We start from the raw sequence: 20,218 nt of genomic DNA on the forward strand, positions 1-20,218 counted from the left end.
ATCATACCAAGTAGCTAAGTATTATCAGGATGGCAGGGGAAAAAAATGGTAAAGGAATTTTTTTTTTAATATCTTAACACCAGCCTTGAAAAAAAAAAAGAGTTTCACTACCTCTAAGAATTGCTAGGAAGTTTAAGAGCAAGAACTCACACTACTTCACGAAGAAGCACTCAACACACATGAGCTTTTGTTACTGGAAAAGCTATTTAGCCCACAGCTTAACAGATGCAACCCACATTTTCTGCATTGCAAGCATTTCTAAACATATCTTTCTCAAGTGTTTTCTCCATACCAAAAAAAGACCGTCAGCATATCACACATTAAAACATCACCTTCATCTTTTTTATTTATTACTGAAGTATAATTGACATACAATGCTGTGTTAACTTCAGGTATACAACACTGATTCCACAATTCTCTGCATTACTCAGAGTTCACCATGGTAAGTGTAGTCACCATCTGTCACCAAACATTATTACAATATTAACTGTATCCCTTATGCTATTTCTCTGACTTTTCATCTGTGACTTATTTACAGAGGGCCAACAGGCACATGAAAAGGTGCTCAACATCACTCATCATCAGAGAAATGCACATCAAAATCACAATGAGATATCACCTCACACCTGTCAGAATAAAAAAAACACATTTCTGTAAGATTTGGAAGACAGAAGGAAGAGAGCTATTCCTTTTCATCAGAGGAAGTATTCCACATTCTACCACCTTGTACCAGCTTCACAGGTGTAGGAAGCTGGAAGCTCAGCAATGATTTCCTCAAGTCTCCTGGGATAGCAACAACAGTGTCCTGACCTTGAGAATAAACGTATGGATGCATGAACTGGAAACCCACCAAGAACACGCAGACATCTGTCCCTTCAGCTTTTCCAGTAATTTTGCAAGCATCTATAATTTACTGTTTTAACTATCTTTATACTTGAAATTAGTTTCTGTGCCAGTTACTGAGTTCACAACTCTCAGCCTCAAGCCTACCCTTCTATATGCAGTTTGGGATCCTAGAGAAGGAACTCTACAAACCATACTCCTGATTTGCCAGAGGGCTCCATGCTAGGCTCTGCCAGTAGGTGGTGCAAGAGGAGAGAGACTGCCAATCTGGAGATGAACTTGCTCCTTCCTATGTGTCTCCTGTGTGTTTCCTGTCTGCTTGCAATGCCCTTGAGAGTTGCTTCTTCACCCTGACAAGTACAGTTCCTTCCAAGAGCAGAAGATGAATCCAGTTTTCAGATTTCGGCAACACTTAGAAAACTATCTTCATTGTCTTCTACCCCAAAAGAAGAGACGCTAGACCAACCAGGCATCTCCCCCTCTTCAGAGATCCAAGTATCAGCTTTGAGAGACCCCTCTCTGAAGTTTAAAAGTATTAATAATTCCAATATTTTTCCCTGTGTTCCCTCAGCCCTAGGTGTGGTCGCTGCTTCCTTCAGTTTCCACTACAAGGTACCTTAGGACAGGCGAACTGCTCTAAAAAGGACAAGATAGTAAATACTCTATGATTTGTGTGCCAAAAGTCTCTAAGGTAGTCTCTAACTAATCGACTCTACCACTACAGTATAAAAGCAGCCACGGGCAATGTGGCAATGAATGGGGATGTTGGTGTTCAAGAAAACTTCATTTGCAAAAAGTGTCGGCTCTGACTTTTCCTAAAGGTTGTTACTTGCCCTAGAATTCTCTTTTTATGCTTTTTGTTATCTAATTAAGAACTCCACACTTAATTCACAGTTTTGTTTATTAAAATCACTCTGTTCAACTAACATGCAGGGTATTTATCTCCTGATCAGAACTGACTGTCACTATTTCCTGCACTGAATCTTGACTATTCCTGTATTAGGTATCAGAAGCGGTTCTAAGAAACAGTCCAAAAATGGGAAACTGGGATTAATTATTTCACCTGCTTGGGTTTCAAGGCAGTGATGATGATCTTATCACCAGTGGGCAAAAAAAATGCTAGTTGTCCATGACAAGCAGTACCAAAACATTATTTAAATTATCATCTATGATATCCTTTCTTTGATTTTCCAGCCACCCTCTTGCTTCTTCCCTGGAACCCAGAGGTCATATCAACACTCTTCTTTTCTTTTCTCCTGAACCAGCTGTTTCCCTAGAGTTCTCAAAATCAGAGACAACTGGCCAAGCTCTAGGAGCAGCAAAGAAAAATCCAAGTGGTGCAGACCTTTAAATTTGAAATTAGTATTTCTCAAAGATGACCTGACAGAAGCAGAAGTAGATTGATCAAATTCTGCTTCTAGGCATTATAAAGTAACTGAGACACCAGACTTGTAAACAACTAGAAAATTGGGAACAAAATATGAAACACTGGACAATAGGTAACTCAGGACTAGGATCCTTTTAAGAAGTGAAGTGAATGAGATGAGCTTCCACTTATATGTGAGATGAAGTAAGGGAAGCTAGACCCAACGCTTTTAATTCTGGGGCCATTTCCTTTGTTCCTCTCTTGTCTGCTTCACCCTCAGAGCTCTACAACCCAAAAAGCTCAACTTTGGAGCTCCATAGAGATCTACTATATACCTAATTTATTTCCCTAGCACTCTGCTTTTATTCCACACATACCAAATGAAACATTTTGAGAAAGGAATGCCTTCAACCCAACTAAAGAATGAGGCAGAGGAACAAGGTGAAAGGGGAGGATGGGGAGGGGAAAGAGGAGAAGGACTCTAGTCAGAAATATAGAATGCCCCTTGGAGTATGGATCAAAAAAAAATCCATAGAAATTGCACCTCTGTTCAGCAGATACTAGTATGTAAAAGTCATTATACTAAAAGATGATGTTCAACACTGGTTAGGAAGAAGAATTCTTAACAGGTTGCCAAGGGAAGCCAGGCACATTCTGTGAAACTTGTTTGGCTTCACAAATCATTCCATGATCTAGGTCAACCAAAAGTCCCAACTTGTACTTATGGCCTTAGACTGCTATGTAGAGTCAAAGTCCATCTCTCAATTCCAGAGAACACATGGCATAAAATATAGCCTCACTTCTGAGTTACTACCACATAAGAAGCTTAGTTTAAGATTGTGGATGCCTTGGATCTAGAAGATCATCAGCAAACAAGGGAACTCTTGGCACAGACATTCTGGGCCTGTGCTCACAGGCTATGTGGATTTGTCCAAGGGTGAAGCTCCCAAGCCATGGAGCAGTATCTTGCCAATGGTGCCTTGGAGGCACACAAACTCACCCCCTGACTCCTACCTTTGGAGTCCTGAAGAGGTACAGTGTGTGTTGGCCATCATAGTTTTCAGGGCTTCCCTGATCTGCAAGTATAAACGTCTCTGTAGTATATCTCATCCTTTTTACTAACCCTGTCATCTGCTCCTATAAGAGGCTTTAAATATACTGTGTGAAGGGTGGCTTAGGTTCCAAGCAGTAATAAGCCCTTGTTACAAGTCCTGACAAATGGAATCTCATTGCTCAGCTGATATCTTCACATCAAACTACTTCTCAGGTCACTGGTTAACCTCGCATCAGTTCCTACCCATGGTCTCATCAGAGGCTTCAGGCCGAGACTGGGTGGGTACAGGTCTATAAAACGCTCAGAGAACCATGCTGTTCAATCCTCCATGAGCTGGTGGCATTGGAATGTCAAGGGAATTAAGTGCTTATGTAGCCTATTCCTATATAAATTCAAACAACTCCTGTATTATCTTTATGTTAAAGTTCATGCTAGAAAGAAAATCCTACAAGTCTCCTTAGTAATCTACTCTGGAGTGAACCATCACCACTTAGCAAATCAAAATAGGTCCCATTAACATTTAAAATGCACAATTCTAGATAAATAAAGGAAAGTATCATGAAGCAGTGTTCCAAATTTACTATTTTGGTGTTTAAAGATAGGAATTTATGACATCTGTTCATAAATAACAAAATACACAGAATAGTTTTAGAGTTATTTTTTAGGAAAAAAAACCCTCATTATCAGTTATAGTAAAAATAAATAAATGAAGAGTTTAATACAGTAATAACAAATACAACTTTTGAAAAACTACTTACATCCAAAGAATCTTCCTTCAACAGGATAAGGGCCATATTTTGTGATACCAATCGGCAGGAATATCCTAGAGTAGAGGAAAGAGCAACACAAGTGAGTTAACCATTCCTTCCATGAACTCATTGCTTTCCAATAACTATTTAAATTGTCTCCCTTCTTATGTCTTCCGTATTACCTTTTTAAGCCTTTTGGGGAAGACAGAGGAATTGGATAAGCGTGTGGGGTAGGAAAAGTAAGTTCTTTAAGCATATTTTGATTCTTGCAGACAGCCTGAATAGAACTGGTTGGGGAGGTCTTCATAACTAATGGCTAAAATAAATATTGGTCAATTTTCCATGGATTTTTCTTTATGCTTGTATAACAACAGGATAAGTCTTGGATTATCTCTAAAAAACAGCTAACACTTTAGGAAGACACATGGAATGTGACGGTGCTTCCAAATCAGCATAAACGAGCCTACCCTACTATCAAGATCCCTCATTTGCTTGTTTAAAAAGTAGGTAATTCTCACAACAGATTTCAAAGGAATACTATCATATGCCGAGAGAATCACTTTTCCTACCCAAGTTCAAAGCAATCCCCATTTCAAGAATTAAACCTGAGTTAAAAAAAAGAAAAATTTGTTTAGAACAAAAGAAATGTCTTCCAAAACCGATTCTTATCAATAATTTCCATCACATTTTAAAATAGTTATCGCTATAGACTAAGCAAGATACTCTTCTACTCTCCTCCCAGAAGGTGAACATGTTTTCTCTGAATCACTTTCCTACTCAGGCTTTGTAGTCCACGCCAAAACATCTGGAGATACTCAGTGACACCACAGAGCAGGAGGTGAGCTCTCCTCCCCGCTCAAATCCACACACTCTGGGAAAGAGCAGCTCCAGCAAATCCTAAGACCCTGGATGTCTTTCAGGGCTTTCCTTTCAAGCTACCCTCCACCCTCTGAGTGCCCCTTGAGAGAGTTAGCGCTTTCACCAACCACCAATCTCAATTTATCTCATTGAGAAAAGGTAAGAAAAGAATCCTTCCACCTAGAAAGTTGTTTCTTTTTCCTCAGCACCTGAAGATAAAAGATTAATGATCACAGAAACATGAAACAAATCATCAGCATGGAGAATTACAACCTTCAAGCAAGTACCTGGGTGACAATCTCAAGGAAGGGGCTTAACCAATACTGTTCCTAAAACGCGGAGGAGCCTGGATTCTCCTCCACAGAACAGCTAAAATATCCATTCCATTCCGGTAGATGCTATATTTAAGTGGAAAAGGAGACAGGCATTTAACTAATGGGCAAGTCTCAGAACTACTGCATTTACGTGACATATCTACTCAGCAGGGCTTCTCTCCCCCTACCCCCTCCAACCCCGTGCTGAGGAAACCCTATTAAAAGGCACCAAATAGACTTCAAGACACACAAAAATTAAGACCAAGAAAAACCTTGTTTTGTTGTGTTGTTTAGGAAGGAGAGAGACACTAAATATTTGTTTATTTTGGAATGTACAAAGTATATCCTTCATTAACTATTGTCATTTCAGAATATTTTGTAGATCACCTCAGAACACAAGCCTTCAAGCACAAACTTATGGCTTTTAATCCAAATATTTTTTAAAGCAATATCATAAAGATATAGTCCAGACAGTTAACAACAGTGATTATTTTGCTTGCTAAAACCACTACGTATTATTTTAAAAATGAGAACAAACTGAATAATTTAAAATCATAATACTACATGGGCAAATACCTGTTTAACCTCTAAGACAAAAAACAGAAGTAGGAAACATGAAACAATTTTCTATACATTTTCAAATTTGTTCAAGTCTGTATTTTAGCAATAGTGATGAGTAAAAATAAGACTTTCCCAGAATGCCATTCAAAGTTCTGTCTGATAGGATTGACATAATTGAAGTCTTGGTTTGCCATTAAAATTTTACAAATGTATTCTTCTTTCCTATAAATTCTTAGATCAGGTCCAGAAGGGAGGTCTACACTTTATTTTCATTTATAAAAGGAGATGTTGCAACTTTAATTATTTCCCACTATGGGAGGCTTGCTCTTTCTTTATATCCCCAGAGGCTTCCAGCAACTTCATGCAACATAGACTGTTACAAATTTAGTATAACTAATGCAAAAGGATTTGCTGGTAGTTTTTTATCTGAAAAACAGCTGCAGAAGCGAGCTATAATTTTTAAGCCCTAGCTTGCTGCTTTATTTTATATTTTTCAGTTTAAGCAAAATGCTGCTTGACAACTGAATCTACACAAAGATATTATGGAAAAACTCTTAAGTATTTTTTTAGCTGTTGCAGGCAGAGGGCAAGAAATAAAACCACGGACACTTCCATGAATTTCAGTATACAAAACTAAAGGTTTCTGGAAATAGGTTTTGTTGTTTGTTTGTTTGTTTGTTTGTTTTAATTTGGAAAATGAATTGAGGTTCTGCTTAGAGAATTATCACACAGAACACTTGTACTATACAGAACATGGAAGTTTAACACAGTTACTTGTGACTTAGCGAATGTGGCAAATTAAATTATGTCAACCCCAGTTTGGTGTGCTTGATTTCTAATGTTTGTGGATAAAATGAGATCAACTCTTGGAGAAGAGCCAGGTATGAAATGTCAATCCACGCTTGTAAATTGAGGTCTGGTTCTTTAATCTTGCAATCTAACAAAAGGCCCATAAAATCACTGAGAAGGGAACCTCTGGGATTTCACTTTTTACATCTGAAATTAACAGCACACTACAAACGTTTAGCCTTTCTACTACCTGAATATAATCAACATACAAAGAAATCAAAATATTACAGGCTCTATGGTACTTAGAGCAGGACTTCATTTTAAGAAAATAATTATCCATGCTAGAAAGTATCACCAAACCAAATCTCTCAGATCTTGCGATCATTCTCTCTCTCTTTTGAGATAAGCTCACATTGTCAAAGATACTCAAATCCAGATTTCTTTGGAGACATTTCTGGAAGGGTTAGGGACAGTTTATCCTTACTAACCATGTATCTTAGGATCAGATTAATAAAGCCACCCATCACTAGGATTTAGCATGTTTCCAAACCCTCAGTAAGTTTGTTGGTCCTAAATATTTTTCAGAGAGAGTCTGATCAATATTTGAGTATGAATGTATGAAACACACTGCCAGACATCAGGAATGGATAATGAAAGATGGTATTCTTAGTCTATTCCAGATGGGGTCAAAGTCCTTCATCATCCAGAGAACCAGGAAGCTAAGGACTCATCCACAGAAACACACACCTGGTCACCTTTCCCTCCAGATCCTGCTCAGGAAGGCTCCATCACATGTAAAAGCACATGGCCTCAGCCTTGCCTTACAAACCCCTCCCCTCCCCCAAACTGGGCTGTCCTGATCCATTCTCTGTGCAGAATTTGTTTTAAATTCAATTAGCCAACATACAGTACATCATCAGTTTCAGATGTAGAGTTAAATAATTCATCAGTTGCATATAACACCCAGTGCTCATCACCCAGTTGCATATAACACCCAGTGCTTTTTTTTCTTTTTAAACAAATTCTTAAAGGCTCAAGTTTTAAACGCGTATCATCCACGAAGCTTCCCTGGTCTTTTCTAGGAAGTGAATATCAACTGTCACAGGTACATGCTCAGATTTTTGGCACTTTCACAGTCTCTGTGACCTAGGCCGAGTTGCTTGGTATTTCTGTGCCTCTGTTCTATCTTTAAAAAAGGGATGATGGCTATCTGCAAGGAATCAGATATAAAACTGACCACGACAGGATTCAGCACAGTATTTGGCATATTCTAGCTAACATTCACTCAGTAACTATTATTAACACCAGTCATACTTAATATCTCTACTGCACAACTAGTACTTTCTCATCTATGTTACTCTCGGCTTTGTCTCAGAATTAACTCATGCTCCAATTAGGGGATGTAAGTTCCCCCAGCCTAGAGTAGAGCATCTGGCAACAATGTTAGTTGCAGGTAATCAAGAAATAACATGTCTGACTTTTTTGTGAAAAACAACACTCAGATTGAGACCACCACCAATGTCCCAGCTTCACTGAAAACAGAAACTGGTCTTCCTTTCGACAGGCAAGGCAAATTATAGGCAATAATAGGAGGATCAGGCACCATATTCACTCACTTTTAAAGATTAAACTTCTAAAACTCTAAGAAGTGGTTTAAAAGTATTAAATAATGAGTCACAACAACTTAGAAATGGTTTAATGAAAGCTATTGCCCACTTAATGACTTTATTTTTTTTTAAAGATTTTATTTATTTATTTGAGAGAGAGAATGAGAGGGAGAGAGCATGAGAGGGGGGAGGGCCAGAGGGAGAAGCAGACTCCCTGCCGAGCAGGGAGCCCGATGCGGGACTCGATCCTGGGACTCCAGGATCATGACCTGAGCCGAAGGCAGTCGCCCAACCAACTGAGCCACCAAGGCGCCCTCACTTAATGACTTTAAAATGGATTTTGCTCTCACTCATCCTGCATCCATTAGAAAAAAAAATTATAGATTCTGTAGACTTTGTATCTGTTGTCTATCCATTTAATAGATGTCTTACCCAGTAGCAATAAGGAAATGACACAATTCACAAAGGCTATAACTGAAATTTCACTTTAGACTAACGGATGCCAAATCTTTAAGCTAAAAAAGAAAACTGCCAACTCCTTGAAACACAACTAGTTAGCATAAATTCAAGCCCAGCACAGTAGGATTCTGGCATTAGGCCAGTTCCAAACTACCTAAAACCCACAGGCAAGAAGACTATCTATATAGTACTCATTGGCTCCTGAGAGACACAAATACCCTGGAACTTAATTTGATTAAATGTTTGCAAGGTATGAACTAAAAGTTACATTCTACAAATGCTTCTTTTTTTTAAGATTTCATTTATTTATTTGTTGGAGAGAGGCAACACAAGCAGGGGGAGTGGGAGAGGGAGAAGCAGACCCCCCGCCGAGCAGGGACCTGATGCGGGGCTCGAGCCCAGGACCCTGGGATCATGACCTGAGCCGAAGGCAGATGCTTAACCAGCTGAGCCACCCAGGAGCCCCTTACAAACACTTCTTAAACTATGATAGAGAAACCCAATGCTGAGGAGAGCCAACAACCCCAAACACCCAACATACCAACTGTTGCCTCTAGAGGTGAACTGTTACCATAAGTATCACTAAGACAATGTGATTAAAGGGTGAGAGTCAATAGTTATAAGACATCCCAATTTCAGGGACGTTGACATAGGACAACAAGGTGCATCCTGGAATGGCTGAAACACAGGACCATTGTCCCCCAGTCTTCCAATTTCAGAGAACAGTTTTATGAAAGCTACGTGAATCTGTTTAAAGGGAGCCCCACACCAGAAGTGAAGAGCCCTGGGACCTCACACCAGAGTGGTCATGAAACAGAACATAACCTTTAGAAACACTGAACTTCCCCCCTTGAGTGGTAAGACTGTTGGTATGTAAAGACTGAAGACAGAATTCAGAAGGCACTCAGCAGGCATTCCATTCGTTTGCTCTCCTGTCCTTCCTTCACAGAGAAGTAGAATTGCTAGACACCTGCTCTTCCTCCCAAATATCTTCTGAGTGCCCAAAAATGTACACAGAATGCACTACCATATACAGAATATCCAGTACAATGGAAGATAGATCAATGATGGCTCACATTACCAGGGGGATGAGGAACACAGGATGAGTAAACAGTCCTACAATCCATACTGCATCTGGGGCACGACCTCATGCTGCATATAGCTGTCACCTGTGGTCTGGCATGGACAAGTCTGATACAATGTCTGGACATCTACACTTTGCTGAGCCTTCTGCATCATTTGCAGGCTCGACAGATATCCTAAATCAGAAAATGACATTTAATCCCTCGACACTGCCCAGGATTACCAGTAAGTTTTGAATGCAAAGTGAAAAAGTAATTCAGACAGAGCTCTTTCAAAGAATATCAGCTTCCTGGCTGGCGGCATACTGAAAAACACCAAAGATATGTTTGAATTCTGATACACTAGAAAAAAAATGGGAGTAGAAAAAGCCTTCAGAAGACAACATTTCGCCAAAGTCATCAGCTTTTATATAAGCAGGAAGCATCAACTCATTGTGGTCTTGCAGAGTAGCTGCTAGGAAAGATCAATTTTAAAATATCTAATGGCTATGAATGCTTCTGGTATCAAAACTACAAATGTTGCTATACTCTCTTTGAAAAAACGCACAAAGTAATATAACCATTATTTTTACAAACTCTTCGGACAGGCATCAATTATATTGTAAGGCTCAGAGAAGACTCACGGCGTTCAAGTCAAGCTTTCCTTTATGAATTATAACCCATTTGTGTTTTCTGGGTTGATTTTCAAGCCTTTGCTTTCATTTGTGTTTATTCCAAACTCCTCCAGACCCTGATACGCTCAGGTATGCCGAAAGGAACAAGCCGGAAAAGGGATGAGTGTGCTGCCCAAGGGCAGAGTGATCTGGTGGAGAGGCCATGAGAGGGACAGTGGCCTTCTTCCAGCTAGCACAATGCCAGCGAAGTCACACTCGCTTCTTACAGCAAACACAAGAAAGCACTTAAGGAAGTCGTCTGGGGCTAGGAGCATAGAAAGGTCAATAGTCCAGCAGGAACACTCAAGCTCTGTTTTCCAGATCTTATCGTTATCGTGCAATTTTAACTCGAGGGGTTACCCCCTTCTTTGATACTGCTCCAGGAGAGCAGAAAGCGTTCCCTAAATTTCCAGCATTTCAGGGCAGTAGCCCTGCATGAACCACAGGCCACATATCAGAAGCAGGTGTTTTAGCCCAGATTTATATGAGAAATCATACCTGAAGGGACAACATATATAAATAGAGAGAGGGACAGTATACCAAAAGCAAGTGTTTACCTTCATTTTACAAAATATTGCTGACATCACCAAAGGGCTACACACTCTGGGTTTTTATTTTCTAGTAGTAGTGAGGGATCCACACAGAAATGTCATCCGACTTTTGTCCAGAAACATGCATTTGAAAGACAACACAAATCCACAAAGTCTGTACCTAAAGCTTCCCAGACTGTTTATGAATCACATGTCACTCACCTGTGACTTTGATTTCATTTGTGTGGGAGTCCAAATTGCAGGTGACTAGCTACAACCTTGCTAAGAAATTATTAAATGACTCTTGTCTATTAAACCAAAAACAACATTCACTTCAGAGAGGAGGTATTTGTCTACTACTGAGACTCAGCTGTTACCTGAGACAGAGCTGTTTTGAAAGAGAAGGCTTAAGGAAAGGGGCACCTCTGGATTCAACTGATAATATTCCAAGGAGACTGCTCCAAATAGGGCAACAGTCACTTAAATTTGGAGGTTCTAGTGTGTTCTTCCTAAAGGGAGCTGTGACATGGTCTACTTCCATAAATATATTGTAAGTCATGCAGTCCTTACACACTCATCTGATCACATATGCATCAGGGTTTCTCATGCCATAATGGTGCTAAATGCACCAGGTAACTTGAAAGTTCAATAACCAAAATTAGATCTTTTAAAATTAGTCATTTCAACTCCTTTCAAACTCAAAATGTGCCTCTTTAACATTAACGTAAGTTATCTGGACTTAAAATTCCCCTTCTTCAATTTTCATTTCTGTGATGTTTAGCAAGGAAAGAGGTTACCAACCCAGACAGGGAAGGGAAAGAAAGAGACAACACTCTTAGAAGACCCATCAGTTGGTAAAATCATTCAAGTGGTTATAACTATTTAAAATTATAATGCATATTATAGCTCAGATGGTTAAGCGTCTGCCTTCAGCTCAGGTCATGATCCCAGGACCCCGGGATCGAGCCCCGCGTCAGGCTCCCCGCTCAGCGGGAAGCCTGCTTCTCCCTCTCCCTCTGCTGCTCCCCCTGCTTGTGCTCTCTCACTCTCTCTGTCGAATAAATAAATAAGATCTTTAAAAAAATAAAATAAAATTATGATGCATATTAAACTTAGTGAAAAGATGATCTTAGCCTCAGACTACAATTTTGTGAAGGAAGCAGTAAGAAAAAGTTGTCAAATCTTGAATTCTGTATCCTGTATAAGTGTGTTTAATACAATTCAGGAGATATAATAGTTTTAATGTTTATTATAGGCAGATAAAGCTCATAAAAGCATCTTCATTTGATTTAGGTAAGCTTTTCTTGGTCTTAAAACATCATCTGTCAATGCATTTGAGGAAGCCTTAGGCACGTCTACAAGATACTTTAAAAACAATACAAAACCAACATCGGGAAATTTTAAAATTAATTACCTATATTAATTGCAGTTTCTTGTTTATCTCCTGTCAACACCCAGATTTTAATTTCTGCCTTCAGTAGAGTTGCTATGGTTTCTGGAACGCCTGCCTGAAGGCGATCTTCTATGGCTGTGGCCCCGAGTAACAGTAAATTCTAGATTGAAAAAGAATTTCGATTACAGATTGGTACATTCTTAGAGCAGCATCAATGACAAAACTGACCCCAAAAGGCAGTCAAGATGTTCTGACAGTTCTCACATTAAACCTTCATTTGCAGATAATTAATGATATCTTGACGTGGGGCATTTCGGAACTATCTGCAATGTTAGAACCACTTGAAACACATAGGCAACCCAGCATCCATCATTTATTTCTTGGACCATGGCACGTTAGAATAGAAATCACCTAGCAGGAAAGCATACGGGCAGGTTATCCTGATACGGGCAGATATTCACAGGAGGTGAGCCTTCTCCTCTCACTCCACTGATGAATAACGTACATATTATATTTGGTTAACACAGGAGAAAAACTGATTCTTGACGATGCAAGACTTAGAGACAGCTGATGCTAACATTTCAACAGCCAGAGAAGAAAGTATCAAAGTATCTTAAGATTAAGGATTATCAAATGTTGCCTCTGTGAAACTTATTCCAGGCCCACAGAGCCCAGTTCACAGTGAGGATGGGTGTGGATGCATGGGGAGATAAAGACCCATCAGCAGCCCGTACCTTGCCTGCTAGCCTGGCAGATTCCAGAGCCCCAGCACACAGCACCTACCTCCCCTGAGTCCCTCCATAATAGGGCACCATAACTTGATTACCCGACTGTGGGAAAAGAGAACTACCTCTGCTTGCTGCCACATGGGCCCATCACCTATGTAATCATTTTCTGATTCTAAAAGTAATTTTGCTTTTTTCCAGTAAAACAGAGCAGCGTTGGTGGTATAGTGGTTAGCATAGCTGCCTTCCAGTAAAGCAGAGCAAATGAACACTTGAATTCTGTTTTACTCCTACCAAATTCCACTAAAGTGACAAACAAGTAAATATAAAACTCAAACAAAAATGGAGTATTAAAAAAGCCAAGAGTAATTTTAAAAAACATGAAGAATGAGAAAAGCTAAGGACTTCAGAGTTTCAGAAACTGGAAAATGAATGGGCCAATGGATGCTGACATGAAACAGAAAAAAGTGAGATCTAGCTGCCAGATTTGAGGGAATCCAATACTAGAAATCTACCTAATGCTTTGGGATAAACTGCAAGGACCAGCAACAACAAAAAGTCAAAGTAGGCAATATGGAGTGGCAATGGCAAAGGTAGCTATTACTAGATTAAGTGTGAAAATGCTTAGAATGAGTAATGTCCAACCAGCCCACACATTCGGAATGCTCCTATAACTCAATAGGGTGAGCAATCTCATTAAGCCTAATCTTAGGTAAACCCCAAGAATCATTGACACTGTTTTTGACCTGATACTTCTTAAGATACCATTAACGCTTAGCTAAAGGTGGTTCCACCTTTCAGGTAGCCCATAAAAACTAAGTGTTTCTTAAAGCAAAGGAAGATCTCGTTAAAAGCTAATGGTTAGGATATGTACAGGCAAAGGGAACATGGCTATACAGCAAAACGATTCCTGATCAGAGACTTTGTTCAATACTCGGTGGAGCCCCTCAGTGGGCATGCAACAACTGTCTCGCGTGTAATCACCTTCTCTATGATCTCATAGCACTCTTCCAGCCGTTGAGCTCTGTCTTTCAGTATGGTGCTGGCTTCTTGATAGACTTTCAGCCACTCCTCATACTCATGCTCAGAGAGGTCGGCATAAGCCACACAGAGAGTCCTCAAGCCTGCAAAACAGCCACAGTGTATCCAGTGACGGGAGCAAGCAGGATACCCTCCCTCCTAGGTGACATCATGGGGCTCCATTTTAAACCAGCATGCTCAAAAAAATTAAAGAAACTATCAGCTTTTTAGGTCACTCTAATTCAACTTTCACACATCTAAAAAGGGAACTGAAGAACAACACTAGTGCATTTTGCTGTAAGGCACCTCGTGTATAAATCTGAGAGTACATGGAAGCCGCAGAGTGAACTCCCCACAGCAGAGAAGTACAGGAGCTGGGCATGCCCCTGATGTGCACGTGCAGTGGGCAGGCATCAGCAAATAGAGGCAGCACTGGGTACATTTCAAGACAGCAATAAAAGCCCAACATGCCATCATGTGGAAGATCCGGGCTTTCTGGCAGACACACGTGTGCACGAACACACACATGCACACACACGCACGTGCGCGTGGCCATAGAAACGCACAAAGATGAAAACGCAGAGGTCAGCACTTCGGCCAGGCTCCAGCTTCCATCACATTCCCTTGCTGGAAACCCTGACATCAGTGCTATTTGAGGCCTTTCAGAGAACTCCTTTCCTAGTCTCTATGGGCTCAATGAATTATTGTTTCCTCAAGTGATGGATAAGCCAGTGTCATAAGGATAACAAGAGGAAGGCAGGGAAATAACCTCATGAATTTTCTGAGAAGAGTAATAACAACTACAAAAGGATTCTACACGTTGTGAACTGGCCTGACTGTTCCTTCCCTACTCCTGGTGAAGAGTCAGCAGAGTCTCAGACTAGCTGAGGGTGGACCCTGGTGCACATCTTGTCACTGCCATAGGCATAGAACGTGGAGGGAGGGGGCGGGGGGGGCACTAGAAAAGTGTATCTTGTGAAGCAAGCCAAGCACCGCACAAAACACACATGTCCATCCAGAACACGACTGCTCCCCCCAAGCATCAGCCACAAACACAACTTGGATGGTTAAAAACATTTCCAAATTTCACTTACCTTCTGTGGCAAAATATTCCAGGTGGCACAGTGTTTCCTCCATGTATTTTGAATCTTTTGAGAGTCTCTCAAAAATGACATTATCCTATAAAGTAGAGAAACACTGTGACTGGCAATCCCTTCAGTAAACCTTCCAGTCAGCATTCTAAACCTAGCTCTGTTTTAATGCTTATCCAGCGTGCATGAGAATACTTGAGTGGGCAAGTAGAAATACAGTCTTGGCCAGATTCAGTCATGAGCTTTGGAAAACAAATCAGGTATAGATGTGTCCAAACAAACACTTTTTGGGAGAATTGTAAGTGTCAAGAGAATTATCAGGGACACAATGGTACCGACATTTACCCAAATTTGCAAAATACATGCCCACGTTTATAACACCTCTATGCAGAAGTGGAAAGAGTAACAGGCACGTCCTAAATTACTCAAATACCCTCTTGTTTCCTGACCCTGCAGGAGCTCCTAGACAGGGAGTGCACAGCCCACTAGACACTGAACCCAGTTCCACTAAGAAACCCTGAGGAACACAACTCAGAAAAGCTCTCTGTGACGACAAACAAACCACAACAACTGAGAATAGCTGCTAACGAACACACACACACAATCTCAGAGTACTTAAAAGATTATCACAGGTCAATATGAATTATTCTACCTTCCCAAAGTCAGAACCCACTGGTGGTGAAATGAGAATCAGAAGTCAAGCTGCAAGGATTTTGCACGACACAGAGAACTGCTGTTTCTGAAACTAACTGTTGGCCCAAAGCAAGCTTTTCATGGGCCATCATTGCCATGCTGGCCTGAACCACCGCCATCTTCAGTGGGCTTTTACCAGCAAGTCAATTTTATGGCCAACCTGAAAGAGCCCTTCAACCTTGGGCAAACTCAGGGTAGCCACCAAGGGCTCCCTACTACACAAGATACTTCGCTGGTACTTACAGCCCCCTTACAGTAGAGCCGAAGTTGGCCTGAAGGAGTTCGAACAATTACAGACATTCGTTTTCTGTCACTGTAAGGGTAAGAAAGAAAGAAAAAGTCATCATTGGTCTGTGTGATAGGACCCATGCCCTATGGTTAAGCACCCAACAAATCAAAAGATGATCTGAGAGCCCTAAAAATGGCAAAGCTCCATTTTCCTTACCTTTTCCTTCAGAGTTGGACTTTAATTGTATATCCACTACTCTATTTATTTATATATAATGGACATAAATCTATTTTTCCCTGCCATGGAAAGTCACTAGTACAACTACAGCAGGAGAACAGAAATGGAAAATCTGACCATCTGTTATGCACATTTAATTTACTTCTGATAATATTCTGTAAAAGTGTTATTTTGCAGCTCAAAATATTAGTCATCTGCCCAGTAAGCAGCAGAGTGGAAGCTTCAGTATAAATCCAGTTAGTTCAAAAGCCCCTTGTTGTGTCTTCTGTTAACTGAAGTAGAAAAAAATTAGAAACTCATAGAACAGTCCTGATTCAGCACTGAGGTGTGCCTTATTACTGCCCTCCCCACTCCAACATGGACACTTCTGCACTCTTCTTTCATCGTGACCCACGCTCACTCATGGAGCCTTCAATGGCTCCCCACCGCCTACAGATTCCAGTTCTTGCTGACCTCCACTCACCTCTACAGCCTGGCCTCATCCCCCATGAGCAACTCCCATTCACCTGCAGGCCTCCCCCACACCAGAAGACACACCACGCTCCTTCTCGACACCTTCTGTCCCATGCCTTTTGCAGACATTTCATCCTCCTGAAACATCCCAACCACAGTGGGTCCCAGACCACCCACCCCTGTAAGGAGATTCCCAATGGACTCTTAGCTCCTAAGACTGGGGGATATACTCTCTCCAGCTTTGTGTAAATTTCCACATCCTAACCCACAGCACTGGGTCTGACCTGGATTTGAATTCTCTCTCAGCTACCTAGTAGCCAGGGACTCTCAGCAAAGTTGTTTACCCAGCATCTCAGTTTCTAAATGTATAAAGCAGGGCTGCCACCAAGTCCTGCAAAGGAGTGTTGTCAGGATTTATGGCATCTGGAAAAAGAGGAGCAACTAAAATGAAATAGAATCACAGCTATAACTACAGACAACCTTTTTACTCGCTCGTATTCTCCCAGAAGTTTTTAATTCATCCTCGTGTCTCTATCCATATTCACCTGTTTTAACCGAATTCCCTTTCCTCCTTCTTGTCCCTGTAATAACTGCTGGTCCCAGTTACCACAGCCACATAACAGCACAGTTTCCAGGACATCCACAAGAGATGGGGCACAAAAGTCCGGAGCAACGTTTAGTGTGTTCCTTATCTCCACACACAGGGACTCTGGCCCCTACTCCCCTATATAAACCACTACTCTTATCAACCATCATTCTTTCCTTCTGAATGCCCATCCCCAAGGGCTCTTGACCCACCAAAGTTCAAGTTTGCAGTCCTAAAACCAAAGACTAGGGCTGGAAAGCATTTTCCACAAGAGGGTTAAAAATTGATACTTTTCAAATAGCTTATAAAGCAGACAGAGAAAATGCGTGAATCATTTAACAAAGGTTATTGAAAAAAACCCCAATTTTACTAATGGGAAAACATGCTTTTGAGGTAGCAACAGAACCTTGCTCTAGTATTGACATCAAGTTCAATGTTAAGAAGGAAGGAAACAAAACATTAAGATTTTTTTTAATGACAAGGGAAGCAAATGATCCAACAAATATTCCTGGGTCTTAAATTAAATAAACCAAGCTGGGGAAGAATGAGCTGGAATATATACAGCAGAACTGCCCGACTCAGACAAAGCCTTTGACAGGATGGACTGATCTTGTCGGCCTCCGCTCATCAGTTTCCCAGGCCTGGTATGAGAGCACTCAGGATGGAGCCTGAGGCTCGGCCTCATGGGACATGGGAAAAACCAACAGAAATAGGGCCCTCGGCACATACTCCAAACTATGCAGACATGTCTGCAGCTGCTGATGCCAGAACAGCAGGTCTGGAAATCTAAAGAAAGAGGAGGATATGGAAGCATAAGGTTTCATTTGGAAAAAAAAGAAAAATGGCCTACTTCACTTTCTTTAATGAAAGTCACAAATTCCAGAGAGGAGACGGCTTGTGGAGATATATTTACTAAACTTAATACTTAGGTACTGTATTTAATCATATTATACAATCCTGCAAACACTGGGATGACGTTGTTAAATATATATGGAAGTATTTTATTTCAAGTGCACGAAAGAGAAACATACCTAGAAAATTCCAGGACGTTAAGGATTCCAAATGTCTGTTCCTGTCCCATCTAAAGGAAGAAAAGCAGGCTCTTACCTGAGGTGCAAAATATTAAAATCTCAAAACAACAGTCTCCCCAAACATAAACCTCTCTGTACACACATCTCCCCGTCCCTCCAGCATTTTCTCTCTCTGTATATAATACACATACACGTATGTCCCTCTCTCCCTCTCTTTGTAATGCATACACATACGTACACCTATATTCCTTCTCCCACTCTTCCTCCTCTCCACCTCATTCTCTCTTTCTATCCCCCTGCAAAGACCTTTTCAACAGCTATGGTTTTCCCACAAGCCAGTCCTGTGGGGTCATAGCTCCCCCTTCTGGTAGAAGCTTCTCATTCTTCTCCAGGCTGTCCTAACGGGCTGACAGTCCCTTCCTTCCAAGACTGGAGAACACAGGACACAAGCTACACAGGCCTGCCTGAAACCTTGGGGCAGGTCATGCTTCTGAATTCAGAATTTTACACATTTTATAAAAATGTACACATACAATTATGTGCCATAATTTCCCCAGGGGGGTCTGGGGCAACACCCTGTAATCCAACTCATTAATTTTTTACAGCAAAATGTAGGACTATTTACACCGAGATTCTTAAGACCACAAACCACCGCATGTCAGTTTTGGTTACATTTTGCTGCCATTTGCCTAAGTCCCCAAATATGGGGGCAAAACTTTTAGAATTCAAAGCTTCTTGAATTTTGGATTTGGGATTTAGAAATAAGGATTATGGATCTGTGTAAGATTTTAGGGCAATTAATTAAATGTTATTTTTCTTCAGGTTCTTCAAAGTTGGAACCTCAATATTCTCAATTTTTTCCAGAAGACTCTAGACTATGTGTGTACCATTTTCAAACTCCTTGATCAAACCTGCTCTCTATTTCCCAATACATCACAGTGGAAAGAATGTGGGCTTTGGAGTTCCTTGTGATTTTGAATCCTATGTCTGCCACTAAGTGTGTGGCTTCCTTAGGAATGGTGGTAGCACCTGTCCCTTAGGTTTGAGAGAAGTAATGAATGAAGCAACCTGCAAATTACCAAGTGCACGACTGACACACAGTGGCACCGACCCATCATTACTGCCCTGTCCACAAGTTCCCCCCCCCTTCTCCTAGCATCCTGAAATACAATCAGGGACCTACCTCATCCAGCTGTCATCGACCTTTATTCCCCTCTTTCTGCAACTACCAGCTCCTTCTCCTCAGCTTGTCCCAACTTGGTCAGATGTCCATTCAGAAATATGCCCACTGGTACCCCACAAATTGGCACAAGCGCTGTGACTGCCAGAAGCCCACCACTTTGCTATCCCATCAACCACCGTGCAACCATGTGCAGCCCACAGATTTGGCCGTTAAGATGACCGTGGGGCCACATCACGTAAATAGCTGGTAACCAACTCGAGAACACGTGGTTTGAGGATACTCTGGTATTTATGGTTAAATAGGATTTTAAAGTTATTATTATGAACCTTAACTAGTCAGGTAGTCTTATTTACTCCCAGAAGTAAAGAGGTTAATAAAAAGATGAAGAGGTGTCAATCCACGTTTGGTCAGCATCTACCGCCATGATGACAACGCCAGTGGGCTCTCTCTCTAGCTCTCCATATTTATCTGGTACTGTGAGCAAAGCAGAGGCAGCCCGGCTCTCCTCGTCTCTCCCACTTGTGTCCCATCAGTCCACACCCACTCCCAGTCCCCATCACTGCAACACAGAGAAAACAGCAGCACCCATACGACAGAAAACTCCACAGCGAACGTTACAAGTCTCCTCAAACTGAAGGGGGTAAAGACTTCATTTATGAGAAGCTTCTATGAAGGAAATTCGATTCTCAGTTAGTTACTTTGTTCTACTTTA

At 41.1% G+C, this 20,218-nt stretch overlaps 1 protein-coding gene across 1 annotated transcript in view; it reads right to left on the reverse strand.

Annotated features, from left to right (window-relative positions):
- Window positions 1-20,218, reverse strand: part of ATP8A2 (ATPase phospholipid transporting 8A2) — a 604,495-nt gene that overhangs the window by 412,936 nt on the left and 171,341 nt on the right. Inside the window, exons 19-24 of the mRNA XM_035003669.1 lie at window positions 18,324-18,373; window positions 16,031-16,100; window positions 15,098-15,182; window positions 13,968-14,107; window positions 12,280-12,418; window positions 4,022-4,086 (exon numbers count right to left, since the gene is read on the reverse strand). Of these exons, the coding sequence (XP_034859560.1) occupies window positions 4,022-4,086; window positions 12,280-12,418; window positions 13,968-14,107; window positions 15,098-15,182; window positions 16,031-16,100; window positions 18,324-18,373 (549 nt within the window). The remainder of the gene's footprint in view (window positions 1-4,021; window positions 4,087-12,279; window positions 12,419-13,967; window positions 14,108-15,097; window positions 15,183-16,030; window positions 16,101-18,323; window positions 18,374-20,218) is intronic.

The sequence above is a fragment of the Mirounga leonina genome, unplaced genomic scaffold (assembly GCF_011800145.1).
Source record: "Mirounga leonina isolate KUSES-001 unplaced genomic scaffold, KU_Mleo_1.0 Mir_127, whole genome shotgun sequence".
Lineage (NCBI taxonomy): Eukaryota > Metazoa > Chordata > Mammalia > Carnivora > Phocidae > Mirounga > Mirounga leonina.